Source organism: Sceloporus undulatus, chromosome 11, assembly GCF_019175285.1.
Source record: "Sceloporus undulatus isolate JIND9_A2432 ecotype Alabama chromosome 11, SceUnd_v1.1, whole genome shotgun sequence".
In the NCBI taxonomy this organism is placed as follows: Eukaryota; Metazoa; Chordata; class Lepidosauria; order Squamata; family Phrynosomatidae; genus Sceloporus; species Sceloporus undulatus.
The window spans coordinates 2,243,185-2,271,170 of record NC_056532.1 but is presented as its reverse complement, the minus strand read 5'-3'; the positions used below and the strand labels follow the sequence as shown (position 1 = coordinate 2,271,170).

The following is a 27,986-nucleotide window of genomic DNA, read 5'->3' as shown; positions in this document are numbered from 1 at the left end:
GAGATTCCCAAGAGAACTTAAATGCTCTACAACGTTTTATGACATGTTCCTGTTTATGCTGTGGCTCCGTTACAACCGTACCTGGCGATTCCCAGGAGAAAATTGTCCACTTCTTCCAACACGTTGGGAGACAAGAAACTTGAGAAGTCGGTGGAGCCGGGTGACAAAGAAAGTGGTGGCATGTGCTGCAGAGCCTTCCTAGAGGACAGGAATGAGAAAGAGAGAAGCCCATCAGAAATGATGTCAGGCCACTCGCAAGAGGAACTATTCGGAGTATAGGAAAAGTATAGGAAGGAGAAAGCATGGGGAAGGTAGCATGTCCAAAACCATCTGGAAAGTTTGCGCCTGACAAAGATGTGAGCCCAAGGTTCCTTCTTTCAGGTCAATGAATGTACATATCATAGTTTTTGTGGGTTTTTCAGGCTATGGATGCCAAAAACGATAGATGCCGGCCATGGAAGCCTTCGACTTCACAATGTACACCCACCACAACCACAATCACCCACCACAAAATAGACCACTATCCTTCCAGAAGCCCCCCAGCACAACCACAATCTTTTGCTTCAAACAAAATAGAAGAGGAAAGATGGGACTCACTGAGTATTTTGCAGGATCGCGTGAACAATTGCAGGGTTGGTCTCCATCGACGCGGTGATCAGGGAAGTCAAAAGTGACCAGTACCAGATGGCCGAAGCATCACAGACAGAGACGCCTCCTTTTTTCACTCTTTGGTAGCCGATAGCCCTGAGACCATGAATCCTGGTGTCACATCCATCACTAAGGCAACGCTTGATGTTTATCTGTACATCTGTCAAGAACATCAAAGAAAGGTAATTTCTTCTACCCGTGGGCCAAAATAGAAGAGCCAAAGCTAAAACAGACACCCCTGATAACCTAAAATGTTGTTATAGTTTAGAACCTCTAACAGGGCACATGGAGGCTGAGGAACATCAACCCTTTGCAGCCTCCATGCTAGAAAGGGCTCAGAGAAATTGTAGTCCAAGATATCTAAAGGGTGTAGGTTCCAGTCCCTGGCGCATGGGTATGCTGTGAACATAAGCAACAGATCAGGCAGAGTCTTTAGGAGACAGACAACAGTAGCAAGCCCTTGGGAAAAGCTTGAGAAACACATTGATACCTCAAGGGATGTAATAGTGCCACTGTATTCTGCTTTGGTCATGCCCCACCTGGAATATTGTGTCCAGTTCTGGGCACCACAATTCAGAAAGGATGTGGAGAAACTGGAGCATGTCCAAAGGAGGGTGACCAAAATGGTGAAGGGTCTGGAAACCATGACTTATGAGGAGAGACTTAGGGAGCTGGGGATGTTTAGCCTGGAAAAGAGAAGGCTAAGAGGTGATATGATAGCCCTATTTAAATATTTGAAGGGATGTCATATTGAGGAGGGAGCAATCTTGTTTTCTGCTGCTCCAGAGAATAGGACCAAGAGCAATGGATGCAAGCTACAGGGAAAGAGATTCCACCTCAACATTAGGAGGAACTTCCTGACAGTAAGAGCTATTCAACAGTGGAAGATGTTCCCTCGGAGAGTGGTGGAGTCTCCTTCATGGAGGTCTTTAAACAGAGGCTGTATGGCCATCTATTGGGGATGCTTTGATTGCGAGTTCCTGCATGGCAGAATGAGGTTGGACTGGATGGCCCTTCGCTCAAGCTATGGAGGAAGTAAATGCTCGACCATTTTCATAACTAAACAACTTTAGGGAAATTGCACACCCTTCTGGAAGAAGGGTTGTTTCCAACATCTTCCATCCTGACTGTCAGTGTCCATTTGCCTTTGCCTAGCATGAGGAACCAATGTGGCGGAAAAACTGAACTCAGTTCAATGAAAGCCACGTTCAGGGAAGGACAAAACAAGAGCAATTCTCAACTCAAGAAAGAAGGAGCAAGAAACAAGATGGCCCAACAAATTTTTCTACCAAAGGCTCACAGGGAGGGCAGGTCCGCTGTTATTACCTGTCATAATTCCAGCTTGAACAGCGCATGCATTCAGCCACTGGTCTGGGTAGTTCCCATATGAGTTTATGTTGGGGGAAAGTGCAAACTCCATGAGGAGAGAGAGGCATAGTTCTAAGCCTGTCTGCTCTTTTCTTCATTTTGGAAAGGTTCATGCAACCCTGTTTTTGGGCAGCACCCACTCAATTCAATGAGGGTTGCAGAGGTAAATGTCCCTGTGGATTGTGCACCATTGAAGAGATCCTTTCTGGCAGTCAAGATCTGCCACTTTGTCTCCTGTAGCTCTGTGGATCTACACCTGGAGCTCCAGGTGGATCTGTGGATCTACACCCAGAGCTCCATTTCAGAAGAAGCAGACGTCTGACATTCCCAACTCTGCTCATTCGTTTTGTGTTACTATTAAAAGCTATTGCTTAGTGAGGAACATGACTGCAGTTCAAAACAAGAATTAAAAATAAACCTCTAGGTCTAAAGTAAGCAGCTGGGTTTACAAGCTATTAGCAGAAAATGCAAGGAGAGGAAAGAGGTCCACCTTCACCAAACTAAGGTGTGGGAAGGGACAGGTCTCACAGCTTCTGCCTAAACAAAAGGTCATTAAACCTGTATTTAAGTTACGTTTGACATCTGCAGTTCCCAAACTGTGGGGCAAGACCCTCAGGCCGGGGTGCAAGAGTCACCCAAGTGAGAGTGGAATGAGATTTGGGAGGCCCTGGTCTCCTTCCAGACCTTTCTATGTGTAAAATGTACACACATCGGGTTAAATATTGAATTTACTTGAATAAAACTGTTCTAATAATCTTCCTTATAAAATGTTAAAATACAAATATGCACAAGTGCATGGAAAAAAATACGCATATTAAACAAACAAAATATTTTTATCCACATACTACATGGGCACAGCATCCACATGTAAAGGTAAAGAGGGTAAAAAGCTTGAGTACCATTGCAAGGAGCACAGCTCCATGCAGGCCTCCAGTCAACCTAGAACACAGGAGTAGTAACTATGTTTAGACTTCCAGAGTCCCTGTCTTCCCTGCCTTGGCTTCCATTTCTGTACCTTTTAGCACTATTCCCTCCAAATCCATGCGCGTGGAGTGCTATTAAATGAGTGGGAGGTATTTCTTTTCCCCTGAAACACTCAACATATTTCCCCATCTCACTCGCAGCATGTCTGCGCAGGCACATGCAAAAACACATGTGGAAATGGACACAGGGTGTTCTGGATCTGAGCACATCCATTTCTTTCTTGTCCTTGTTACTTTCCTCCAACGCTCCTAAACCCAAACTCACACCTCAATTTTCTGCATGTCTTGTTACTTTCCTCCCATCTTCATAAACCCAACCTCACACCTCGATTTTCTGCACATCTCAGAAGTTCACAGGTCCTTGTCTTGTCATTAGTTTCTCTCTTCTCTTTTCTGTCTACAAACGTTCGCACTTTGGGAGACCTCCAGCTATATAAAAAGTATTACCTTGCCCTGGTTCTCTACTAAACTAACCAACCACATTTGTCATCTGAACATACACACAACTCAACAAACAATAGGGCTGCAACCCCAAGAAGACAGATTACTCAAAAAGGCAGCATTCCCTCTGACGGCGGTGTTTCTGAAACGGTTTTCAAGCTTTCCTCCCTTCCCTTCTAAGTCATTCGGCTAAAATATTTATCTTTCTAACAAAAGAAGAAGAAACACCAATGGTATTGTTATTGACTCACACATCTGACTAATGTTAGCGTTTTCCAACAATGTCACGTATCCAGTAACATTGCTGGGAATGTGAACATCGCGGACCTCCTGGAGATTGCTGGCAGTCCTCCCAACTGCTACGGTCACTTGCTGCGGCATGTAACTCTGGTCGTTCGCCGCGACAGCGATGGAGAGGTGCCTCAGAATGACATCTGGCTTCATCTTTAAACTGCGAGGCAAAGAGAGAGACAGAAATAAACAACAATGTTGTGGGATCCTTTGAGGGGGGGTAGAATTAAAGAGAAAGCTTTCACAAGAGTCTATGGGCTCAAACAGACAGGCTAAAATAAAGCTGCTTTGGGTCACTTTCAAGGTATGCAAGATGACACTTGCATCTTAAGAAGCCAGAAGCTGCACCAAAGCTGCACTCCAGTCCTTAGGATTGGAGCGTGGCTTTGGTGCGCCTTCCAGACTCTTAGGACGCATGCAGCATTTAAACAGCATACCTCCAAAGTGACTCAACGCAGCTTTATTTTGGCCTGTCTGCATGGGCTCTAAGAAAAGCTTTGTGCTCTAACCAACATAAAAGGACAAAGAGAAGGCACTGCAAGGCAGTAAATTACCAGGATAGAAACAATTCTCAGGGGTGAGAACTTTATTGAGTTCCAAGGTAATTCAGAAAACAAGGAGTGGGACTTTATATGAATTCCAACATTATGTCTCAAGGAAGCCAAGTTAAGACTAGAACGCTCCTGTGCTGAACGACACATTCAGCAGTTTTGTGTTAACAGCACTACTGGCCAACTCCCAGCAAACTCTAGCCAACACACAGCCACCTTAGCAGGCTATCCCTTGGTGGTTTGTTACTGACGCCACCAAGCAGAGCGCCTCCCACGTACCGTATCCAATGTGACCGCGCGCTCCCATCGGACTGCCAGAAGGAAGACGTCTCTCCGTTCGTCATTTTGTCAACATCCGCCGAATTGGAAGAGGTTTCTATATGAGTGTAGCACTTGGAGACTGACTTGAATTTGTCTAACTCCTGGTTCCCATTTAAGTCACTTGGACACTCTGTACAAGAATCAGAAGGAAGGGGTTGCCATGAGTCAGAAATGACTTGAAGACACATATCAACAAGTTAACACTGGGGAAAGCCAATGACCCCACAGTAGCATGATGCAGTAGCTTGACCACCAGACTATGACTCTGGAGACCAGAGTTCAAGTGCTCTCACACTCTCAGCTTCAGAGGATGGAAAAGGCAAGGGCAAAGCCCCTCTGATAGGCTCACCTTAGAGTCATCACAAGTCAGAAATGACTTGAAGGCATACAACAACAAAGCTAGGCTCTAGGGGCCGAAATAAAGGTATTTAGATCCTGTCTGATCTTGGAAGCTAAGCAGGTTCAGCCGTGGATAGCACTTGGATGGAGACCACAACAAATGCTACATGCTGTAGGCTGTGTTGTAGAGGAAGCAACTGGTTAAACCATCTCTGAATATTCCTCAACTAAGAAAATCCTATTAGTCTTGGGGTGACTGGAAAGTACATACACACACATCTTGGCACTAGTGTTTCATAGAATCATAGAGTTGGAAGAGACCCCAAAGGTCATCCAGTCCAACCCCATTCTGCCATGCAGGAACTCTCAATCAAAGCATCCCCATTGACAGATGGCCATCCAGCCTCTGTTTAGAGACCTCCAAGGAAGGAGACTGCACTACACTCTGAGGAAGGAGTGTGTTCCACTGTTGAACAGCCCTTACTCTCAGGAAGATCGTCCTAATATTGAGGTGGAATCTCTTTTCCTGGAGCTTGCATCCATTGCTCCAGGACCTATTCTCTGGAGCAGCAGAAAACAAGCTTGCTCCCTTCTCAATATGACACCCCTTTAAATATTTAAACAGGGCTTTCATATCAACTCTTAACCTTCTCTTTTCCAAGTGAAACATCCCCAGCTCCCTGAGTCTTTCCTCATAAGGCATGGTTTCCAGACCCATCACCATTTTAGTCGCCCTCCTTTGGACAAGCTCCAGTTTCTCAACATCCTTTTTAAATTGTGATGCCCAGAACTGGACACAATATTCCAGGTGTGGCCTGATCAGAGCAGAATAGAGTGGCATTATTACTTCCCTGATCTAGACACTATACTTTTATTGATGCAGCTTAGAATCGCATTGGCCTTTTTAGCTGCTGCATTGCACTGTTGGCTCATGTTCAACCTTTGGTCTACTAGGACTCCGAGATCCCTTTCCCATGTAGTTTACCAATTCACGCCTTTGTTTTTATCAACACCATGATGAAATAGGCACCACTACTAGCAAGTCATCAACAATTAACCTGAATGTGTTCATATTCAAATATACTTTTACATTTTTGGTGTGCCACCATGATGGGTTTCAGAAAGGTAACGCAGAAATACTTCCAACCATCCAGGCAAACAGCATTGCCTTCCGAAATGAAAGTCTTCCTCATTTTCCTGGGACAATGTGCACTCTAAAGTAAACCGTACGTGTTTAATAACTGTTTGTATTCATCTTTAGCTTAGAGACAACAGAGGAAAGACAGGACAAAGGTAAGCAAAAGTCCAAAAAGTATATATCTTATACCCTTTTCTTTTAGGAGGAGCCGGTCTAAGGAATCCTTCAGTACTGAAGAACGCATAGTGCAAATATTGTTGAAGTACTCCAAGACTGGATATGGGATGACAGTACTGGCGATACGGTGCCGATGCAGGAATCTCAGTATCATGGAAGCATGAAGACTAAGGCGCTCATTTGATTCCGAAAATATGTCTATAAAACCTTGAGAGAGAGAGGCAAGATCACTTAGATCAGTGAATTCAAATGCTGGACTGAGAATCTATGGGTCAGAAGCGAACATACAATGCACCAAGCATGCAAACTGTCCATAAACCATTACTAGCCTGGTTCTCAGGTGACGATGTGCAACTTTCTGCTGAACTCTGGTTTACTGTTTACCTTCGCACTGCAAGCCACAAGAACAAGACCATGGATATATTTCAGCAACGGAGTTGTGGTTGGTATGGGAAATGTCCATTTCAGTGATAACCAATTCTATAATATCTAGCCTCTAAAGTGCAAGACCACCACACTTCAAAGAAATCACTTTTGCTGCTTGTTCTGAGTAGCAAACAAATCGCACCGAGCCCAGTTTCAACAAGGCAACAATAAATATGACAGATTGTTGTTTCATATGAATGTAAGTCGGTAGGTTGACTCATGCCCCACCCAAAAGGAAGCAATTCTTGTTCCTTCATTTATTGACTTAACAACTAAGGACCTATTTGGATATTCCCTTCTTGTTTGGATATCGTTCTGTTCTCGAATGACAGCACCTGGAATCATGACAATAGGGGTTGCTTTGACATTTTGTTTTTCTTTCCTTGAACAGTTTGCAATGAACCGTCTTCAAAGTCTCATCAAGAATGAAAGAGCTGTTTATTAAATAACATTAAAATGTCGACCTCTGATTTATTTCTTAGTGCTCTTTCACAGTATGTACAGCTAATAGCAGGAGCTGAGGGTTATAGTCCAGAGGAACTGGCAAAACCGCCTCTGAGCAAAGTCCCTTGCTTAAAAAACCCTATGAAATCCTTTGCATTTATTCAATGACATTGACTGCCAACTTGAAGGCACACAAAGGCCCCATACAGACAGGCCAAAATAAAGCTGCTTCGGGTCACTTTGAAGGTATGCTGTTTAAATGATGCCAAAGAGTCCAGAAGCCATGTGAAAGCCACGATGCAGACCTAAGGACTGGAGTGTGGCTTTGGTGAGATTTCTGGACTCTTAAATGATGCATCATTTAATCAACATACCTTCAAAGTGACATGAAGCAGCTTTATTTTGGCCTGTCTGTATGGGGCCAAAGACACACAGAGAAAGGCAGCAACTACCAAGCGTAACTAATACCTAGCATAGTCCTAAATACTTGGAGCAATTTGTTCAACAGTTCGTTCCGAAACTCAAGATATTAATGCAAACAAATCTAAAACTAGGTATACAGATAATACAAGTTGTAACTGAATCAGCAGGAAGATGGTATAAGGAAGTCACGAATGGTTTGTCTTTAAATCTTTGTACAGACATAGTGTTTTGTGGGGTTTTGGGTCCATGTTCTAGAGTTTATTGCTGACGTTTCGCCAGGTGCTGACTCTTTCTGCATGCAAAACACTGGCATCCACCATTGAGATGCCCTGCTAAATCTTGGCCTTCTGCCACTCAAGGTCCATCCCAGCTCTCTCCAAGCGCAAAGGAGGACAAAGTCCTCCCCTGTCCTTACCTGGAACAAGCGAACAAGCCTGGAGCTGCCTGATCACGTGGCTAAGCTCCCCTTGCAGATTGGCTCCGCTGGAGCTCTTGAGGATCTCCAACATGTTCTCCACATCCACTGTGCCATCGCCCTCGGCATCGAACTGGGCAAAGGCCTGAAAGAAAGAAAGAAAACAGGATCAGTACTCGGAAAAACAAAGACAGACTATGCCTGTCCCGTCATTTCCATCACTTCTGAACCAAAGCAATCTCACAGTGAAAGAAAACTTCTTCACTCCATCAGTCTGTAGAGCAGTGCTCTTGCAGAGATTTTGGACTTCAGCTCAAGGAAGCTTCAGCCATGTTGGCCAATAGCCTGGGATTCTGGGAGCTGAAGTCCAAAATCCCTTAAAAAGCACAGTTTGGGGAGCACAAGATGTAGAGATCTTGTAGCGCCTTTGAGGCTAACTAAAGAAAGAAGTTGCCATCATGAGCTTTCCTAGACTAAAGTCAACTTCCTCAGATGCATGTTTGCAAAATGCACTGTTGTAAAATATGCATCTGAAGAAAGAAGTTGGCAGTATGAGCTTTCCTCGACTTCAGTCGACTTCCTCAGACACATTTGCATTCACTCCATCAGCGCACCTGAATTGACTTGTGTTTTTAGGCAGGACAACAAATCACCTGAAATGACTTCTTACAAGTTCTTACTTCACAACTGAGCTTATAGGAGCATACTTCCAAGCCATCTTGTTCAACAAATCCTAAAGACTTGTGACACATCAGGTCCAAGCATACGACGCATATAATGCCGGGTGCAGTAACCTTCTACCACTATAAAGGGATCTTGTAGCGCCTTTGAGACTAACTGAAAGAAAGAAATTGGCAGCGTGAACTTTCCTAGACTTCGGTCTACTTCCTCAGTTGCATTCAGTGGAGACGGAAGCCAGGTACAGACACATAGATGCCACTGATATGTGAGGATGTCAAAGACCTGACCTCCTGCTGCTTGCATTTGTTGAGACAGAAGATGTCTGTCTGTACCTGAGCAAGTTGCTTGAAGAGGCTGAGGGGCTTCCACTCCATTCGGTGCTCCAAGATCTCTCTTCGTACTGATTCTACCGACTAACACGGCTATATCTTTGACTTCTACTTTACAGAGTTGAAATCCATGACAAACAATAACCAGTAAGCCTGTTGCTGTATGGAGACATGGGGCACGGTTTTAAACCCCAGCTAACAGAGCTACCAGGATGAACTGAACCACTTGTTATTTCTCTCTTGCAAACCTCTTTTGAACCCTAGGCCCTTCATGCGGCGACTGTGGAGGGGACCATAAAGGTGACATCTAAAAATATGTGACAACACAGAAATGTTTAAGACAGGGTAGGCAGACAACAGAGGCTTTAGATTTAGGGTCCCCTGACCCAGTATAGACCACACTATCACCATTCCCAGAAAGTAGAAATGAAGTTGTGGTCTCTTGTGATCACTTTTTCATTGACTTTGGGTTGTTTCAAACACCATTCAGGGACAAAGGTATGCTCCCTAGATTGCGCATGCTAAAAAATAGCTCTTTTCCCAAACATTAAATTACTCCTGGAGGGGGTTGAGAGTGTCCTATGGATTCAAAGGGGGGGTCCACAAATCACATAGGACTTCTTTAAAGGTCACATTTAACCAACAAGTGCATGATTCCCTCCTCCGGTCTAAGACACTGTCCTCTAAATGTATCACAAATGGTGCCACATGTTCTTGTCTGGTATAAATTCCTGCCATGACCAACCGATTTCCAGTCAGTCTGCTTGGTTTCCTCATCTTCTTTTCTGGTTCCTCCTGTTCTCAACGCAGCTACACCCATTTTGCCCCTAACAAGGTAATATCCCTTCAACATTTCCATTTTTGTACAGTATACAAAATACTTCCAATTCCCGTCCCAACAAGCATGACCTTGCCGAGAAAACATTCAAAGATCGCCATCCTAGCTGATACGGAAAAAGTGAACACTATACACAAATGTCACATCCGTACACTGGAAACCCACATCTCCATGTGGCCGAGTTGTCATTAAGACGGCAAAAAAGAGGTGTTACTTTTAGGAAATGTTCTTTTATAGAAAACATTACAGCAAAACTGCAGAGATGGGAGAAACAAATGCGTCCAGGATCCAAAGCCTGCTAAAGCTGGCTACAACGCACAACCCTTCTCACGCAAACTCCCTTTAAATGCTCTTGTTGACTTTCCAGACTGAACGACACACAACAAACAAGGGTCACCATGATCTCTGTTTACGTTGCCCTGTTTGGAACGGCAACGTAACCAAACTCCTCTCCGGTTGCCAACACACAGCCCACACTCCCAGGCTTGTGGTGAACGCCAAGCCGAGTCATTTCTGCCCTTTGAGACCATCTCCATTTCCAAGAAGTATTATCAGCAAAGATGAACCAACCCATCATGTAAAATAACTTTGCAGATAACAATCCTGATACAGCATTAAAAGCTATGGACACATTTGGCCTCTTTTAAAATGGCAAGATTCATTCATAGGCCTGAACTCTTCCAACTCTACGACTCTAACCCTGTGATAGGGTCACCCTAAGTCAGAACGGACTTGAATGCACACACAACACACACAAGCCGCAATGGCAGATAGTTCAGTCATTTGCTGAAGCTTGAAAATACATTTAATCCAAGCATTTCCTTCTCAACAAGGTGTTGTCCCTTGAACCTTTGCCCAGAAGCATCGCTTCTCTCAGCACTATCGCCCTGAGACATTACATAAAGGTGAATCCCTCCACGCCCTTTACAACTCCAGTTGGAGGTATGCTGTTTAAATGATGCATGCAAATCTGGAAGCTGCACCAAAAGCTGCCCTCCAGTGCTTAGGAATGGAGTGTGGCTTTGGTGCAACCTCCGGACTCTTAGGACCCATGCATCATTTAAACAGCATACCTCCAAAGAGACCCCAAGCAGCTTTATTTTGGCAGTCTGGAACAGGCCCTAGTTTCTTTATTTGTGTTTTTCCACTTTCATGGGGGTCCTGTACCCCTAACCCCAGTGAATATGGAGGGCCTACTGAACATCAAATCCACTTTACATCTTCTTCTTTTTGACCATTCCAAATGGCCTTTTCAGAATTAAGAGTCAGGCCTCTCTGCAAGACCAGCCAACCCACATTCTCATCTGTGAGAGGTGTATCTTGGGTCTAACATCATTATTATTATTAACCTTTATTTATAAAGCGCTGTAAATTTACACAGCACTGTACATACAATCCTTTAGTTAGATGGTTCCCTGCCCTCAGGCTTACAATCTAAGAAGACACGACACAAAAGGAGAGGGGAGTGGTGGTGGGGAATGGGATCAGGTCCAGCAGTTCTTCTCCACCTCCGAGGCCTGGACCAAGGCAGATCGACTGGAGGAAGGGCTTGGCTTCTTAATGGATGGCTATATCTTTGAATTCTACTATAAACTCCACCACAAACAGGGCTCACTCCCTAGCCTAGGGACAGATGCCCACCAAGCATCCGTTGGGGATGCTTTGATTGTGATTTCCTGCATGGCAGGGGGTTGGAATGGATGGCCCTTGCGGTCTCTTCCAACTCCATGATGGCCTGTAATGCAAATCTTGGGACACAAAGGACCTATCAAACAACCCAAACCAGGCTTTAATAGTCCAAAACAGCCAATAGTACGCCAAGGACCGTAACCGGTATATGAGACATTCCTAGCCCCGCCGAGCACAGTCTGTCCTTGCTGAAATCCCTGTTCAAGGGTGGCCCTGTGCAGAACGTGCCACCAAGGTCCACCTGCTTGGAATAAAGATCATTTAGAAAAGCGGCACTTCCAGGAGCTATGTGAAATCTAGAGCAGCGACGGCGGCACAAATTATTTGACGGACGGCCCGAGGGAGAACAAGGCTTAATGGCCATAGTCCCACCACAAACTTCTGCTAGAATAAATCCATCGCACTTTCCACTTTCACCGTGTCGCTTCTCTTTGCATCCCTTCAAATACCGAGACAGAGCTATCATATCACTTCTTCTTGTGTTGTTTCTTCTCTTTTTAACCAAACGATTGCACCTCTGCATCCGTAACATAGATATAAACATAAACTTATACTTAAATGTGGTACTATAAGGATGACCTAACTAAACACAGACAGTGCAAATACACATAGCTAACCTATCTGGACAATGTAACCTGTCCTTGTTGTTTTCTAAGAAACAGCTACAGCCTAAACTTCCTCAGCTCTCGTGTTTATTTTCTACCTGCTTCTTTCCCTTTACAATCATCCTTCCATATTTGCGGCTTTGATATTTGTGGGTTTGATTATTCATGGATTTCATTAATATGTTCTCTCTAGGACTGTCTAGGTCCTCCAGGGCAACTCTGTGGTCAATTTTAACTAAAGGTTGCACTGAAAGACCATTTGTAGCTACTCCAGTGCCATTCTATGGTCAGTGTCTGTTGGACATTGACCACAGAGTTGTTCTGAAAGGCCGAGAGATTCCTAGAGAGGATACTCTACTGGGCCTTTGTAGCTCCTCCAGTGCAGTTCTATGGTCCGTGTCTGTCGGATGTTGACCATAGAGTTGCACTGGAGGACCTAGAGAGTCCTAGAGAGAATACTCTACTAGGCCTTTGTAGCTCCTCCAGTGCAGTTCTATGGTCAGTGTCTGTCGGATGTTGACCATAGAGTTGCACTGGAGGACCTAGAGATCCCTAGAGAGAATTCTCTACTAGGCCTTTGTACCTCCTCCAGAGCAACTCTGTGCTCAATGTCTGGCAAATACTGACCAGAGTTGCACCGAAGGACCTAGAGATTCCTAGAGAGGTTTCCTCTCAGGTAGAAACAGGGTGTTTTTGTTCCTTGCGGTTTTTTCATGTTTGTGGGGGTCTTGTGCTCCTAACCCTAGTGAAGGTATGAGTGTCTGTATATGTATATATATATGTGTGTGTGTGTGTGATTTTCTCTGTACACCAATCTACTAATACTGGTACTCTATGCATTCTTTCATACTTCACTTTTTTGCAACGATATCTTTCTGAGTCCCTGCGTTAGTTTGTCATTTCCCATATATTCACACATTTTTACTTCCATTCGCTTATATCAAGGCCTCCTGATGTCGAGCTGGAATCTCTTTCCCTGGAGCTTGCACCCATTGCTCCATTGTGTCCTATTCTCTGGAGCAGCAGGAAACAAGCTCACTCCCTCCTCAATGTGGCCTCCCTTCAAGTATTTAAACAGGGCTCTCATATCCCCTCTCAGCCTTCTCTCCTCCAGGCTAAACATCCCCAGCATCTCCCTCAAGCAGCGATGTCCAGACTCCAAATGGACTCCAGCTCCCAGAAGCCCCAGCCGCCTTGGCCAATGGGGCAGGATGCTGGGAGCTGCAGTCCGAAGCCCTTGGAGCCTCGGAGGGCCAGAGCGTGGACCTCGCAGCGGCGTGTTTCTTGGAAGGCTGACCTCTTCGCTCCGGGCCCGTTCCTCGGAGACTGGGGCCGAGGCTGCTCCTTGGCCGGAGGCGTTGGCGGAGGTGGTGGTCCCTCCTGCTCCTGCTCCTCCTCCTGCGGCGGAGGCGGCGGTGCGGGTCTCGAGGGCCTCGCAGAGCTGCTCGAGGCTGACGCTGCTCTCCCCGCGGCCCAGGCGCTCCTCCAGCCAGCGGACCAGGGCGGCGTGGTGCCGGGAGAGCAGCGGCTCCGAGGCGGCGGCCGGGGCCTCGCGGAGGCGGGCGGCCGCTTCTTCGCGGAGCCGGGCCTGGCCCAGGAGCACCGAGGACGAAGGGAGCGAAGAGGAGGAGGACAGAGGAGGCGGAGAGGGCGCCGAGGGAGGAGAGGAGGAGGAGGAGGACGCCATGGCGCCCGGAGCAGGCGGCTCAGCGCCGCTCCCTTCTCTTCCTCCTCCCGCCGACGCCGCCGCTGTTCCTCCGGTGCTCCTTCTCCTCGCTGCCGCCGCCTCCTCTCCTTCCTCCTCCTCCTCCTCCTCTCCCTCGCTGTGGCTGCCCACGTTCCCCATGGAGCGCACTCCTCCTCCGAGCGGACTGGCCTCCTGCTTCTCCTCGCAAGGAGCCGCCGCCGCCGTCCCCGCTGCACTTCCGCCTCGGCGTCGCAAAAGGGGGCCTCGCCCGACGGCGTTTTACGACACGTGCTGTAAAGCAACGGGAGACGGCTGAAGGGAGGGGCCGGAAAGCACGCCCGCCTTGTCGTAAACAAGGCCTCGAGGGAGGAATTGACGGAGCCGGAAAGCGACGTCGCTAGTTATTGGACCTGTTGCGAGGCTTTCTCTGTCGGAAATAAGGCCTCAACTAACTAAAGGAACTGAGAGGAAGCCGGAAAGCACGCCGCTAGTTATTCCGTGAGGCTTTCTCTGTCGTAAATAAGGCCTCAACTAAAGGAACTGAGGGAGCCGTAAAGCACGCTCTCCTCTGTCGTAAAAGGCAGAGGGAGAACCGCGCAGGCGCAGAACTCGGACGCTCAGGCTTCCTCTGGTAACCACGGCCGAATGGAATTGACAGGGAGCCATAGAGCACGCCGCTAGTTACTGCGCCTGTGAGGTTCCTTTGTCGTAAAATAAGGCCTAAAGGGAGGAACTGACTGGGAGCCGGAAAGCACGCTCTCCGCTGTCGTAAAAGGCAGCTCCTTCAGGGAGAACCGCGCAGGCGCAGAACTCTGGAGCTTAGACTCCTGTGAGGCTTCTTCTGGTAAACAAAGGCCTAAGGGGGAATCCAATGACATCCAAAGAATGATATCTTTATCGGAACACATAATTGTGCGTTTTGGTTGGCCCCATAAAGGTATCGTTTGGAGGCCATTGCATTTGCTATATTACTATATTTTTAAGACCTAAAGGGAGGAACCGACAGGGAGCCGTAAAGCACGTCGTTCCTGTGAGGCTTTCCCTGTCGTAAACAAGGCCTAAAGGGAAACAGAAGGGAGCCGTAAAGCAGGCCACTCCCTGCCGCTCCTTTGAGTGTTCCTCTGTCGTAAATAAGGCCTAAAGGGAATCCAAAAACATCCAAGCGATGAAACCTTTATGGGGCCAACTAAAACACAATTTACACGTAAAGGCATCACTGGCTGTTATTGCATTTGCTATATTGGCCAACACTGCTACCCTTATTTTAAGGCTAAAGGGAGGAAGTGACGGAGTTGGAAAACCACGCCTCTCTGCTGGTCCCCTCTGTCGGAAAAGGTAGCACTTCGGCGCATGCGCACAACTCTTGAGCTTAAGCTCTATACTGTACAGTATATGGCCTGCCAGGCTTGGACGGCTTTGAGAGCAGCGTCGTAAAGCGAGCTCAAGGGAGGAACCCAATGGATGCCGGCTGTTGCTTTACGACACTCAAGTCAATAGGTGGCGATAGCTGTAAACCAGAGGCGTTTTTGCGACAGTAGTGGGCTCCAGGATCCTGCTGTGTGTTGTTCACACAATTGCTGCTGCTTTCAGAACCAGGGCTGTTATGTCTTGGCATGCAGAGATGCATGTATATAAACAAATACATATTTCCAAAGGCTCCACAGGACTCCAATTATTTCTTCTCAAACTTCAACTCACACCAACCCTACAAATGACATGGTTTCTGTGGCCCAGCCGGGATTCGAACCCTGGTCTCCAGAGTCCTAGTCCGACACTCAAACCATTGTGTATCACCCAATCCCAAAAGATTGAATACTATATGTAGTATCTTGTATCACCTTTGAGACTTACTAAAGGAGTTGGCAACATGCACTTTCCTAGACTTCAACCTACTTCTTCAGATGCGTTCGGTCAAGGAGACTCAAGTCTACAAAAGTGCAATGTCTTTATAGTCTCAAGTGTGTTACAAAATCTCTCTACATACTTTAGTGATCTTTTGGTATTCGGTGTGAGTGGTTTGAGCACTGGACTAGGATTGGAGACCAGGGTTCGAATCCGGGCTCAGCCATGGAAACCGACTGGGTTGGCTTTGGGCAAGTCGCACTCTCTCAGCCTCGGAGGACAGCAAAGGCAAACCCCCTCCGGAGAAACCTGCCAAGAAAACCCAATTATAGCTTCGCCTTAGGGTTAGAAGTTAAAAACAAATGATTTCAAGGCACACAGACTAGCATGGCTACGTCTTTGAATTCTACTACTAGTATCAGGATTGTCCATGCGGTTGTTATTATGGTCTCTATGTATGGCTGTGGAGACAGCGAAGAAAGCTGATGAAGAAGGAAATATGGGGCTGGATGTGAGTTTTGCAATAAATGGGTGCTACAGCAAAGGAAGCCAGAACTCTCCCTGGAAACCAAGACATGATACAAATATATTATTATTATTATTATTATTATTATTATTATTGAATCACAGAGTTGGAAGAGATCCCTAAGGGTCATCCAGTCCAACCCCATTTTGCCATGCAGGAACTCTCAATCAAAGCATCCCTGACAGATGGCCAACAAGCCTCTGTTTAAAGACCTTTAAGGAGGGAGACTCCACCACTTTCCAAAGGAGTGTCTTCCACTGTCGGATAGCCCTTACTGTCCTAATGTTGAGGCGGAATCTCTTTTTCTGGAGCTTGCATCCGTTGTTCTGTGTCCTGTTCTCTGGAGCAGCAGAAAACAAGCTCCCTCCCTCCTCAATATAACACCCCTTCAAATATTTAAACAGGACTATCATATCACTTAACCTTCTCTTCTCCAGGCTTAACATCCCCAGCTCCCTAAGGTGTTCCTTATAGGGCATGGTTTCCAGACCCTTCACTATTTTAGTCACCCTCCTTTGGATACGCTCCAGTTTCTCCACATCCTTTTTGAATTGTGGTGCCTAGAACTGGACACAATATTCCAGTTGGGGTCCCTAACCCCAGCGAATGCGGAGAGACGAGTGTAGGCTTGACTTTCCAGGGATGAAAATCCCATACCCTAAATCTCACACTTTTTAAAAGGAGAAGGTTACATTTTCCCACAGCCCAATAAAGAACAAAACGATGCCATTGTGGTTGTGTGGGGTTTCTTTCTTTTCCACAGTAAACAAAAGAGGTAAGCATGAAACCTAGGACGAAAAAGGGAGAGGGAACAAGGGGGAGAAGCCACCTTCGTTTGAGAGCTGGGGAGGCGAGAAACTTCCAACGGCAGTAGTCCAGACCCTCTGAGGCTGATGGTGGGATTCGGAGGTCTAATATGCTGGCCGGTTGAGCCTCTTGCGCTGGATGGCTTGCGCTCGCTTCTGCCGCTCGGCGAAGGTGTTGCCCAGCGTCTGCTTCAGGGCCGGCAGGACGGATCTCTCGGCCGCCGGCAGTGGGTTCAGCAACCTGCTGGAATGAGGCAATGTGGGGGGGGGGGGGGGGGGGGAATATGGGGTAGGGCAGGACAACAAAAGGAGGAACAACCAAAACAACCAATATACAGTGTGCCCACGTTATAAGCTGGCGTGCTATACGCGGCTTTGAGCATATGTGCAAAGCCGCAAAGAAGCCGTGTCACCATGCCGCTGCATGCATGAGCCCCATTCGCTTGAATGGGGCTTGAGTATGCGCAGTATTTGGCCTACGCTGGGGAGTCCGGAACGGATCCCCCAGATAAGCCAAGGGAGGACTGTACCTATTTCCACCCCCCAAAAAGTGTCATTCCTACCATTGCTTAGGAGCGTTCTTCATCCGGGGCAACCGAGTGGTTTGTGAGTTCCTGAGGAGAAGAACATTAGTAAGAACAACTTAAAACAAAAGGGAGAGGTCATGCCAACTTCCATACACTACCAAGTTCCCACATGCTAAAATATAGTTCCGTCTCGAACTCAGGACCCAAAAATTCTTTACCCGATGTGTCCGGCCAGCATGTAATCTTCGGGAATTCTCCTGGTCCTGTAGATGTCGTCCAAACAGGATCTCAAATACATCAGCTGAAGGAAGAAAGAAAAGAAAAGAGAGTTAACTTTACCTTGGCTTTCCTAGTGCCGTCCCACTCTTCAGTGACGCCCGAGGCCCCTCACCTCCTGCATCTGCATGTGGTTGATGTTCCACAGCTGGCGGATCACCGCTTCGCATTCCTCGAGAGTAGGGGGCTTCCGCATGCAGGAAGGAAGGACGCTGGCCAGGAATGGGTTGGAGGACGCCGCCGGGATCTTCACTTCCTCGGCGCGGCTCTGGGCTGGCGAAGGCGGCAGTATTGGGGAGGTGGTCTGGTCGCACACCTCCGTCTCCTTGCAGGGAGGGCGCAGCGTGTGGGGAGGTCCCAAAATGCTGACACGGGGGCTGTAAAAAAAAGATAAAGACTTTTGTATATTTTAAAAGCCCCCAAGTGAGGTTTTTATTCATTTAGGATCTCAGGTGGCATGGAGAGATTCCGCCTAAACATGTAAGGGCTGGCTGTAATGGGCTGTTCAACAGTGGAACACACCCTTCCTTAGGGGTCTTTAAACAGAGGCTGGATGGCCATCTCTCGGTGATGCTTTGATTGAGAGTTCCTGCATGGCTGAAGGGGGTTGGACCGGATGGGGTCTCTTCCAATTCTATGAAAACAAGCTGTCCACCATCTTCTAAAGCTATTTAAAGATAGCTATTAATCAAATGGCCGAAATAAAAAGGCACCAGATCCCACCTCAACTTGGAAACTGAGCAGGGTCAGGCCAACTGAGAGGCCACCAACCAAGAACAGGTGCTGTAAGCAATATTTCGGAGGAAGGAACTGTCAAAACCACCTCTGAGGGTTCCTGGCATAGGAAAACCCTATAAAATTCATGGGGTCGCCATACACAGATGGGTGAGTTGAAGGCACAGAGGCATCGTGTCAAACAGCGCAAACACCTGTTAGAAGATGGAAGGGGAAGTAGGCAAGCTTTCTGTTTTTATAACTACTAGTAAGCAGAATTGGACCCTGAAAATAACTGCCTACTTCCCCCCATTGAGGCAGGGATTGCATTCTCAAACCTGTGAGGCTTCTCCTTGGTTGGGGTCTCCTTTGGCTCAGGGATCGGGGCCATGACCTCCTTCGGGGCGACTCCATCTTCCTTTGGAGTGTCTCTGTCTTCTTTTGGAGTGTCTCTGTCTTCCTTTGGGGTGTCTCTGTCTTCATCTGGCGTGTCCCTGGCTCCTTCCTCTTCCAGGCTGGACACATCTGCAGAGGTCTTGGGATGCGTCTCTTTGCCTTCTACTTCCTCAAGACCCGAGAAGCCTTTGAGAAGGAGAGCAGACAAGGGTTAACGTTCAAATGAGGATTAGTAGGATAACTGTTGGAAACTGTATTTCCTCCCTCCGATATCTAAGGACTTCACTTTAGTAAAATAGCAAGTCAGAACAGTTTAGGGATAATTTAGCCCTCATCATCCACCTTAAATCCCACTTTGGAAGAAAGGCGGGATATAAATCCCACAAATAAATACATGCAATTTAAGCAGGCTAGAAGCAAGACATTGCAAAGCCAAGTAAGAAGAGTTTAAGCCCATTTAAGATAGCCACTTGTGAATTCTCATTAGCTCTTATTGATTAAAATATTATTTCCTCTGCCTCCGATATCCAATGACCTCAGTTCAGTACTCAGTAAAAGCAATTTAAACCAGTTTAGAAATCATTTAGGCAGGCTAGAGGGAGACATTGTAAAGGCAGGTTGGAAGAGCTTAATCCCGTTTACAAGCGCCGCTAGCGGATCCCCGTTACCCCTTAGCCATCCGTACCGCCTGAGCTCGAATCTTCTTCTGTGGCTACCTTGGCATGACGGGAGGTCTTGCGCCCTGAGCGGCCCCGGTGGTGCGGTTTCCCATAGAGAACGAAGTCTGCAGAGAACGACAGCAAGGAAAACAAGGTGATAAATTCACTCGGCTTCCTTAAATAATTTTGTATAGCAACATACCACAAAAACAATGGTTCCAGAACAGAATGACTGCAGGACTCCCATCAAGAGTCCCATCCTTGGAGGTCTTTAAGCAGAGGCTAGATGGCCATCTGTTGGTGATGCTTTGATTTGGATTTCCTGCATGGCAGAATGGGGTTGGACTGGATGGCCCTTGTGGTCTCTTCCAACTCTATGATTCTATGATTCTAAGATGGACTAACTCCCATAAAAGCCCTCGCTAGCGTTTGGTGTTTTAAGTATTATCCCAATGAGTCTTCCGTTTTCAGGGAGGTGGAGATTTCATTACATAAATGAAACAGTGGTCCCTTCACATTTGCTGGAGTTAAGAACGATAAAAATAATAATAAATAAACACTATTCTTTTTACCTCTCAAGGAATAGGAATCTCTAGATCCTATAAACGCAAATAACAAAGCACTATGAGAGAACACCTCTCTCTCTAGGTCCTCCAGGGCAACTCGGGCAACATCTGCCAGACATTGAGCACAGAATTATGCTGGAGGAGCTACAAATGCTGAGTGGAGTGTTCTCTCTGGGAATCTCTAGGTCCTTCCAGTGCAACCTTTGATTAAAGTTACCTAGAGTTGTGCTGGAGGACCTAGATATTCTTAGAGAGAACTACTAATAAAATCCGGGAATAATCAAATCCACAAAAGTCAAAGCCGAAGAGGTGAAGGATGAGTTGTACAGCACTGTCGATGTATACATGACGCCTTGCAAACGAAAACACATTCTAGCTACTTCCAGCGTGAATATTAAAACACAACAATAGGACACTGCAAAATTCCATATGGAGGTACTGTAAGAAAATCCATAGTTGGAAATGGCGCCCGCACCACCAGCGGACCTCAGCCATACCGTCCTCTCTGTGATCATATCCGGTGCTTGATCCGCGGGGCTCCTCCTCAATGAAGCATCCCGGCGATGGTCTTTCGAAAAAGGGTGATCTGCAAAGAACGATGGTCAAGTCAGTCCTTGGTGGCCCATCTTTGTCAACCCTTAACGGGCAGCATCCACACCCCAGAGGACGGATCAAAAATCAATACAGTAATTGATTCTAATATAGAAAGGTAGGCCAAAGGTAAAAATAAATTTCAGCACGGAGAAATGTAAGGTACTACAGTTAGGGCAGAAAAAATGAAATGCACAGATATAAGATGGGGGACACCTGGCTTCACAGGACGACATTTGAAAGGGATCTAGGAGTCCTAGAGACCACAAGTTGAACGTGAGTCAAAAGTATGCTGCAGCAGCTTAAAAAAGGCCAATGCGATTTTAGGCTGCATCAATAGAAGTATAGTGTCTAGATCAAGGAAGTAATAGTGCCACTCTATTCTGCTTTGGTCAGGCCCCCACCTGGAATATTGTGGTCCAGTTCGGGCACCACAATTCAAAAAAGATGTTGCGAAACTGGAGCGTGTCCAAAGGAGGGGACCAAAATGGTGAAGGGTCTGGAAACCATTCCTTACGAGAGAGATTTAGGGAGATGCTGGGTACTTTTAACCTGGAGCAGAGACGGTTAAGAGGTGATATGAAAGCCCTTTTAAATATTGAAGGGATGTCATATTGAGGAGGGAGCAAGCTTGTTTTCTGCTGCTCCAGAGACTAGGACCCAGAGCAATTGATGCAAGCTATAAGAAAAGAGATTCTACCTCAACATTAGGAAATCTTCTTGACAGTAAGAGCTGTTTGACAATAAAAGATACTCCCCGGAGAGTGTGCAGTCTCCATCTTGGAGGTCTCTAAACAGAGGCTGGATGGCCATCTGTCAATGGGGATGCTTTGATGGAGAGTTCCTGCATGGCAGAAGGGGTTGGACTGGATGGTCCTTGGGGGGTCTCTTCCAACTCTATGATTCTATGTTTCTCTATGATGCCAGCCAGGATTCATTTTCTAGCCCTACCAGGAGACGCTGCTGGGCAAAGGCCCCAAAAACAAGAGAGGTTTTGGAGCCGAGGGGTCAGACGGTACCTGAACATTCTGGAGGACCGGGTACATTATCAGCTGGTAGTGAAGCTCTGCAAAACAAGAGAAAAGAAGATTTAATATATATCAATATATATATAATATATAATATATATATTAAACAAAAACACATGCATGTATATATTAAGATATTTATTAGATTACAGATATATATTAGATACAATTATATATACATAATCATATATCATATCATATCATATCATATATAGTGTCATATTGGAGAATACTTGCCCATAGAGAATCATTGAGGAATAGTTGCCCATAAGGAATCATTTGGGAATATTTGCCCATAGGGGTACATGGAGAAATTTGCCCTTAAGGAATCATGGGTCATTGGGGAATACTTGCCTTGTAGAGAATCATAGGAGAATATTCTCCCATAGGAATCATGGGGAATATGGCCCATAGAGAACATTGGGGAATACTTCCCATAGGGAAACATAGGGTCAAGCATTCCATGTTTCCCTATGGGCAAGTATTCTGCAATGGCTCTCTGGTGTCTAGTATGGTTTCCATATGGACTAGTACTATCATTTGTTTTAGTATGTCCCATGTATGTATATATAAAGGGTTCTGAGGCCCTCAGGGAGGCCTGTTATAGGGTCCCGCACCCATTACTGTCCAATCCCAGTGAGGACCTTCTCAAAATGGAGGTGCAGGGCCTCAACAGTGACTGCCCCCAATAATCCACATACAATATTAAAGTTATGTAAAGGGTTTTGAGGCTTGTTCTGGGGTCCCCCGACCCATCAGTGTTACAAAACCCAGTGAAGCCCTTCCAAAATGGAGGTGCAACAGTGACACACAAAACAACATAAATATTAAGTTTATGTATCAATAAAAGGTTTTGAGGCTTGTTATGGGCGCCCTCCAACCCATCAGCGTCTCAAAACCCAGTGAGGGCCTTCTCAAAATGGCGGCGCACCTAGTGTTTTTTCCCCAGCCCTCCCCAAAGGCCAAACCAATGGCGCCCCCCTTCCTCTCACCCTTGTTTCCCCTTGAGGCGCTCGACCTCCTGTGGAGCTGGGCCAAGGTCTCGCCAGTTGCCTCTGGAGGAAATGGAGGTTCCGCTCCAGCTCCGCCGCCGTCCGCCTCCAGGAGCCCCTCCGGGTACTGGAGGTGGCGCGGAGGGCGGGAAGCCCGAGCCAGGCCTCTGCATCCTCCTGGGCCGCTGGGGAGGCGACACCCCCACGGAGGCTCCGGTCGCGGCCTAGGCCTCTGGCCGCCATGGCGACCTTCGCTCTCCTCCTCCTCCTCCTTCGCCTGAAGGAGGAAGGAACCAGCCAGGCTTCGTCCCCGTTTAGCGGGGCCCTTCCTCGCCTATCCCTCCTCACTCGAACCCCGCTGAGGCCTACCGACAGGCCCCGCGGCCTACTTCCGTCGCCATGGCAACGGCCTCACTGTTGTTACTACTACTACTACTACTGTACAGCTAGGCCTCAAGGAATGTAATGGAGGGGCGTTTTGGCGGGCACGGGGCCTCACAAGGGGGACGAAGAAGGAATGGAGGATGCGGAAAAGGGCTCCCAACAAAGGAGTCGCCCCCGGCCCGAAAATTAGGAAAAACAGGCCCCGCGCCAGTCCGTCGCCATGGAAACGGAGCCTAGCGGCAGTTGCAGGCCCGGTTTCCATGGCGACAGACTAGGCCGCGGGGCCTTTTCTTCCTTCGGAACCTACCTTTAGGCCTGGACTACTTATTTATTGACAGTAAAAACAGTAAGTAAATTGAGAAAGATTAATATTGCATAGTAATTAATTGGTTAATATTAATATTCATGTACAAATAATACATTTATATATAAGTGTCAGGCAGAATTGATGATTAAATTGATATACAAATACAAAATATATTTTATATATAATTATCAGGAGTGAATTTTAATTGATTAATATCATAATAATAATATATTTTATAATAATGTCAGGTAGTAATTTAATTGATTAAATATTAATATTACATATAAATAATATTTACATATATGTAATAAAATAGTAATTTATGTAATATAACATTACATATAATAATGTTTATATATACTATAAATATTGATTGATATTATATATAAATAACATAACATAATTTTTTTATGTTACTATTAATATTACATATAAACAATACATTTTATAATAAATTATTTTTAATTTAATCATGATATATGCATATAAATACTATATTTTATACATAATATAAAAATAGTAAGTTATGATTATATTCATATTGCTCTAATCTATATTTATATATATCCGTAGTGATTTTTGATATATTAATGTTACATGTAAATATTATATTTTAAATATAATATGATAGTGATTTATTGCTTAATATAAATATTACACGTAAATCTTTATTTTTGTATATATATAAAATAATAATTTAATTGATTAATATGATTTACATTTTATATTATGCATAATTTAATTGTAAATGTTAATATTCATAGACAATAATTTTATTATATACAAATAATAATTTAATTGATTAATATTAATATGCATGTACATAATTTTTTTATATATATTGCCATTTAAATGGGAGCCAAGGTGGGATATAAATGAAACAAACAATAATTAAATACTTCTTCCTACCTTCTTTATCTTCTTTCCTTCCTTTCCCTCTTCCACCCTCTCTTTTCTTCCCTCTTTCTTTTCTTCCTTCTTTTCCCGCTTTCTTTCTTTGTTTTTTTTTCCTCCTCTATCTTCCTTGCTTCTCTCTCTCTCCCTCCTTCCTTCTTTCTTCCTTTCTTGGGCATTGACTTGGGGAATTGAACAAAACATAAATAATCTTGATTAAGAAAATAACACCTTGAGAGCACTAGTCTGACCCCAATTAAAAGTAACTTGGGGTTCTTGGTATGAAACAAACCCTAGCGCATATCAAGGGCCCACTGTAATGTAAATAAAATAATAATATAATAATAATAATAATAATAATAATAATATACCCAATTGTATATAGTGAGACTTGAGCATCCATGGATTTTGGTGTCCATTGGGGTTCTGGAACCAAACCCTAGCAGATATTAAGGGCCCACTGTAATAGTAATAATAATAACTTTTCCTGCCTCTATTTCAGACTCCAGAACCGAAGGATCTTTGTTGAGGACAGTGTCCCATTGAGCAGCCTCCCCCTTTACGGTAAGGAAAAAATAATATTAATAATATAATAATAATAATAATATGATGAGGATGAGATGATGATGATGACACGATGACGACTCACAGACTGGGTCTTCTTTTCCCCTCGTGCCGCTACTAGAGATGCCCCATGGTGCCTGAGAAGGGACCACGTTCTGCGGTCAGGCATTGAAGGACCCTGACTGCTCCTCTTGAGGGTGTCTAGGCGTCCTCCTTTTCCAGGACATGCCCTACATTCCAACCTCCTGACCAGGAGGAATTCCAAAACACCTCCATTAAGAGCATTACTGGAAGCATGCATTTCCATGCTGTTAGTGCACTTAGCTCTATTTTCTAATGTCCTATATTTTTCTTTTCATGCGTTCCCAGTTTGCTCTCAAGGAGGTACTCCTGTACCCCCAGGATGTTTCAGAACTGTCAGCTCCAGCATCCCCAAAAGAAGTGACAATCTGTTGCTCGGAGTCGAGGAGGCTGAATGTACCCCTGGCTCTTTGCTGGTAAGCAAAGGAGAACATTGCTGGCCCTTTTCAAGGCTTGCCACATAAACCAATTGCAGTACCTAATATTTCCCCCCTCTCTTTTTTCTCCTGAAGAACAAGGGGGTGTGCATCGGTGTTCCAGGAGTGTCCAATTCTCCCCTGAAATGAAGGAGACCATTGCAGACACTAATGCCCTGATGCATTTGGATATCCCACAAAGCATTTTTTAAACCACCAGAAGGTAGGCGGATTCTCCTCCGCATCCCTATTTTTCACTCTTGGGGGGCTAGAGGTCCAACAACAACGAAAACTTCCCATTTCTTCCCTTTTGTCTTGACAGCATCTGTGATGAGATGATATATGATTTTCACTGCTCACCAAGCTGCGATCTGAAGGCGGCCACATGGCTCTTGCGGTCCAAAGCAAATCAAGGCTCTGTCTGCTTCAGGGAAGCAATGAACAACTTGCAGTTAAGGTATGGAAATGAGCCAGAAGGGTCTTTTCTACTGACCCTGACATGACTCCTTCCCATCTGCCACCTTGTCTTTTTGGAGTTGGCAAAGGGACAGGTGCCCTCTCTCTTTCCTTATTGTGCCACAAAAGTGGTCCTCTTATGAGGCTAGCATTCCTTCTGTCCTCAGGTGAAGGCGGCTCGAGCCATCAGGGCCATCATAAAATACACGGAGATCCTTGGGAGCTTAAGAAGTGGATCCTATCCCTCTACATCACCTTGATGTACCATTTGATCAACCCATCCCATAGATCACAGGAGAGATGACCAGCAGGGACTTGAAAAACCTACGTGTCTCCAGGGTACGTTTGTTCCAAGAAAGGGCTTGGGAAAGAAATCGTCAGCTGAGCTTCTAGTCCACTTGATGGGGCTAGAGGTAGGAATCCAAATCTCTACTGCAAGCTTTTCTATCTCACTTTACTCTCTCTTCCCTGCAAACAAACAATGGACACCATTCAAACCCTTGATGAGGAGGCTACACCTATACACCTGTCTTCCAGCACCGTGAGTTTTGGGTTCCCTCTGTCTCTCTCTTTGGGGACGACTTGGTTTTCCCTTCAAAACGGAGATGCACAAACCCAAACCATCTCTGCTCTCTGTTTGTTTTCAGGCCCAGGGAAGCCCTATCCCCTGCCTTTCTTCACAGAGCACGGAGGGGACTCTGGGCCCCATTGCCACCTTAGACCCGCTGAGCAAGAAGACGCCGGAATAACAGCAGCTTCGTCTTAGGACCTCTGCTGCATCTTCGGGAGAAGAAGACTTTTCACAACTCCCCACACTTCAAAGGTTGAGTGGGGTAGGCACCTGTCTGCTTTAGTTCTCCCTTCCATTGGGCACTGTGGCATCACCAAGGGCACCCATCCCTCCCCAGCCAGGGGCTAGCCTCTCTTCCCCTTCTGCGCCAAGCCTCCCTTCCTCCATCCCCACGCCAGGCCTGGGGTGCCAAGGAGTCTGGGTGCCTAGCCAACCCAACTCCAAGTTGAAATGTGGAAAACCTTCCCCTTCCATCAAGGCTGCCTGTGAAGAGTGTCAACCAGCTCCCAAAATGGTCAACCTCTACGGTTCAAGTGAGGTTCCTACAGAACCCCAAAAGCTGGCACCTGCAAGAAGAGACCAGGGAAGGACACTGATGGATTTTACTACTCGTATTTTGAAGGTTATTGTTTTATTTTGTGTTGTTGCATTACCTATAGGTCTAGCTATTATTATTAGTAAAAGTATTATGTATTGGTATGGTAATGTATTTTGTAATTTTAGTTAGGATTTTACATTGCCGGCTTTTGTTAGTTGTCTCTTTCCTTTTTGTTATTGCTGATTGTATAACGTTTTCCTTATACTGTACTGAACATAATAAACCCTTGTAAGAGTATCTTGGTACGTTCCCTTGTTGTGTTTGTGACAATGTCGCTTTGCAGCTCCTGTGTATTGCTTTTTAACGTTTATATTTTTTATATTATCTATTATATTATATTATATGTTCGCATAACCAGTGAGATAAATAGAGTGATAAAATGGAGCCTGCCTGTCCCCTTTGCCAATTGGGAACCATCTTTTCTTCTCCATATCTGTTTCTATAGTAGCCTCTTCTCCTAAGTACAGATTCCTCTCAGGACTCTCAGATGTATGGCACTCCCATCATGTCTTTAAGAGGCGTTCCATGGCTTTCATGAGCTATGCAGTCAAAGGCTTTGCTATAGTCTCTAAAGCCACAGGGTTCTGTCCTCGGCCCAGTGCAGTCAATATCTTTATCAATGACTTGGATGAAGGAATAGAGGGCATGCTTATCAAATTTGCAGTGATACCAAATAGGAGGAGCAGTTATACCTCAGAGGAGAGGACAACATTCAAAATGACCTCAAATAGATAGAAAGCTGGGCAAAACTAACCAAATTAATTTCACCACGGAGAAGTGTAAGGTACTGCACTTAGGCAGAAAAAATAACTGTATAGATATAGGATGGAGCACACCTGGCTCAACAAGACGACATGTGAAAGGGATCTAAGAGTCCTAGTAGACCATGAGTTGAACATGAGTCAATAGTGTGACGCGGCGCTAAAAAGGCCAATGCGATTCTAGGCTGCATTGACAGAAGTATGGTGTTTAGATCAGGGAAGTAATAGTGCACTCTA

The 27,986-nt window shown here is 45.7% G+C and overlaps 3 protein-coding genes and 1 long non-coding RNA gene across 5 annotated transcripts in view; 1 reads left to right on the top strand and 3 right to left on the bottom strand.

Annotated features, from left to right (window-relative positions):
- UBE2G1 (ubiquitin conjugating enzyme E2 G1) overlaps positions 1-27,986 on the bottom strand; it is a 554,317-nt gene that overhangs the window by 352,527 nt on the left and 173,804 nt on the right. The gene's annotated exons all lie outside the window — the stretch shown is intronic.
- Positions 54-14,237, bottom strand: LOC121916979 (zinc finger ZZ-type and EF-hand domain-containing protein 1-like). Its single transcript, XM_042442572.1, has 7 exons — positions 13,405-14,237; positions 7,966-8,110; positions 6,270-6,464; positions 4,562-4,733; positions 3,692-3,891; positions 598-808; positions 54-198 (listed from the first exon to the last, which is right to left on the bottom strand). The coding sequence occupies exons 1-7, from the start codon at positions 13,951-13,953 to the stop codon at positions 54-56; spliced, it is 1,617 nt and encodes a 538-aa protein (XP_042298506.1). The 5' UTR covers positions 13,954-14,237.
- Positions 16,892-22,960, bottom strand: LOC121916978. Its single transcript, XM_042442571.1, has 9 exons — positions 22,744-22,960; positions 21,649-21,763; positions 20,604-20,743; positions 19,567-19,665; positions 18,824-19,067; positions 17,887-18,148; positions 17,714-17,796; positions 17,532-17,582; positions 16,892-17,212 (listed from the first exon to the last, which is right to left on the bottom strand). The coding sequence occupies exons 1-9, from the start codon at positions 22,958-22,960 to the stop codon at positions 17,074-17,076; spliced, it is 1,350 nt and encodes a 449-aa protein (XP_042298505.1). The 3' UTR covers positions 16,892-17,073.
- LOC121917163 overlaps positions 23,366-27,986 on the top strand; it is a 6,794-nt gene continuing 2,173 nt past the window's right edge. The window contains exon 1 of the long non-coding RNA XR_006100968.1: positions 23,366-23,447. This is a non-coding gene — a long non-coding RNA (uncharacterized LOC121917163). The remainder of the gene's footprint in view (positions 23,448-27,986) is intronic.

Excerpts from the sequence above, each read along its gene's own strand:
- LOC121916978 (XM_042442571.1), bottom strand. The coding sequence starts at position 22,960 with ATGGCGGCCAGAGGCCTAGGCCGCGACCGGAGCCTCCGTGGGGGTGTC. Across the intron at positions 19,666-20,603 it reads ATATGATCACAGAGAGGACG|ACTTCGTTCTCTATGGGAAA; the intron begins GTATGGCTGAGG and ends CGTTCTCTGCAG. Across the intron at positions 17,213-17,531 it reads AAGAACGCTCCTAAGCAATG|CAGGTTGCTGAACCCACTGC; the intron begins GTAGGAATGACA and ends GCCTCATTCCAG.
- LOC121916979 (XM_042442572.1), bottom strand. The coding sequence starts at position 13,953 with ATGGGGAACGTGGGCAGCCACAGCGAGGGAGAGGAGGAGGAGGAGGAG. Across the intron at positions 3,892-4,561 it reads GCGCGGTCACATTGGATACG|TTTAAAGATGAAGCCAGATG; the intron begins GTACGTGGGAGG and ends TTTGCCTCGCAG. Across the intron at positions 199-597 it reads GCGATCCTGCAAAATACTCA|GAAGGCTCTGCAGCACATGC; the intron begins GTGAGTCCCATC and ends CCTGTCCTCTAG.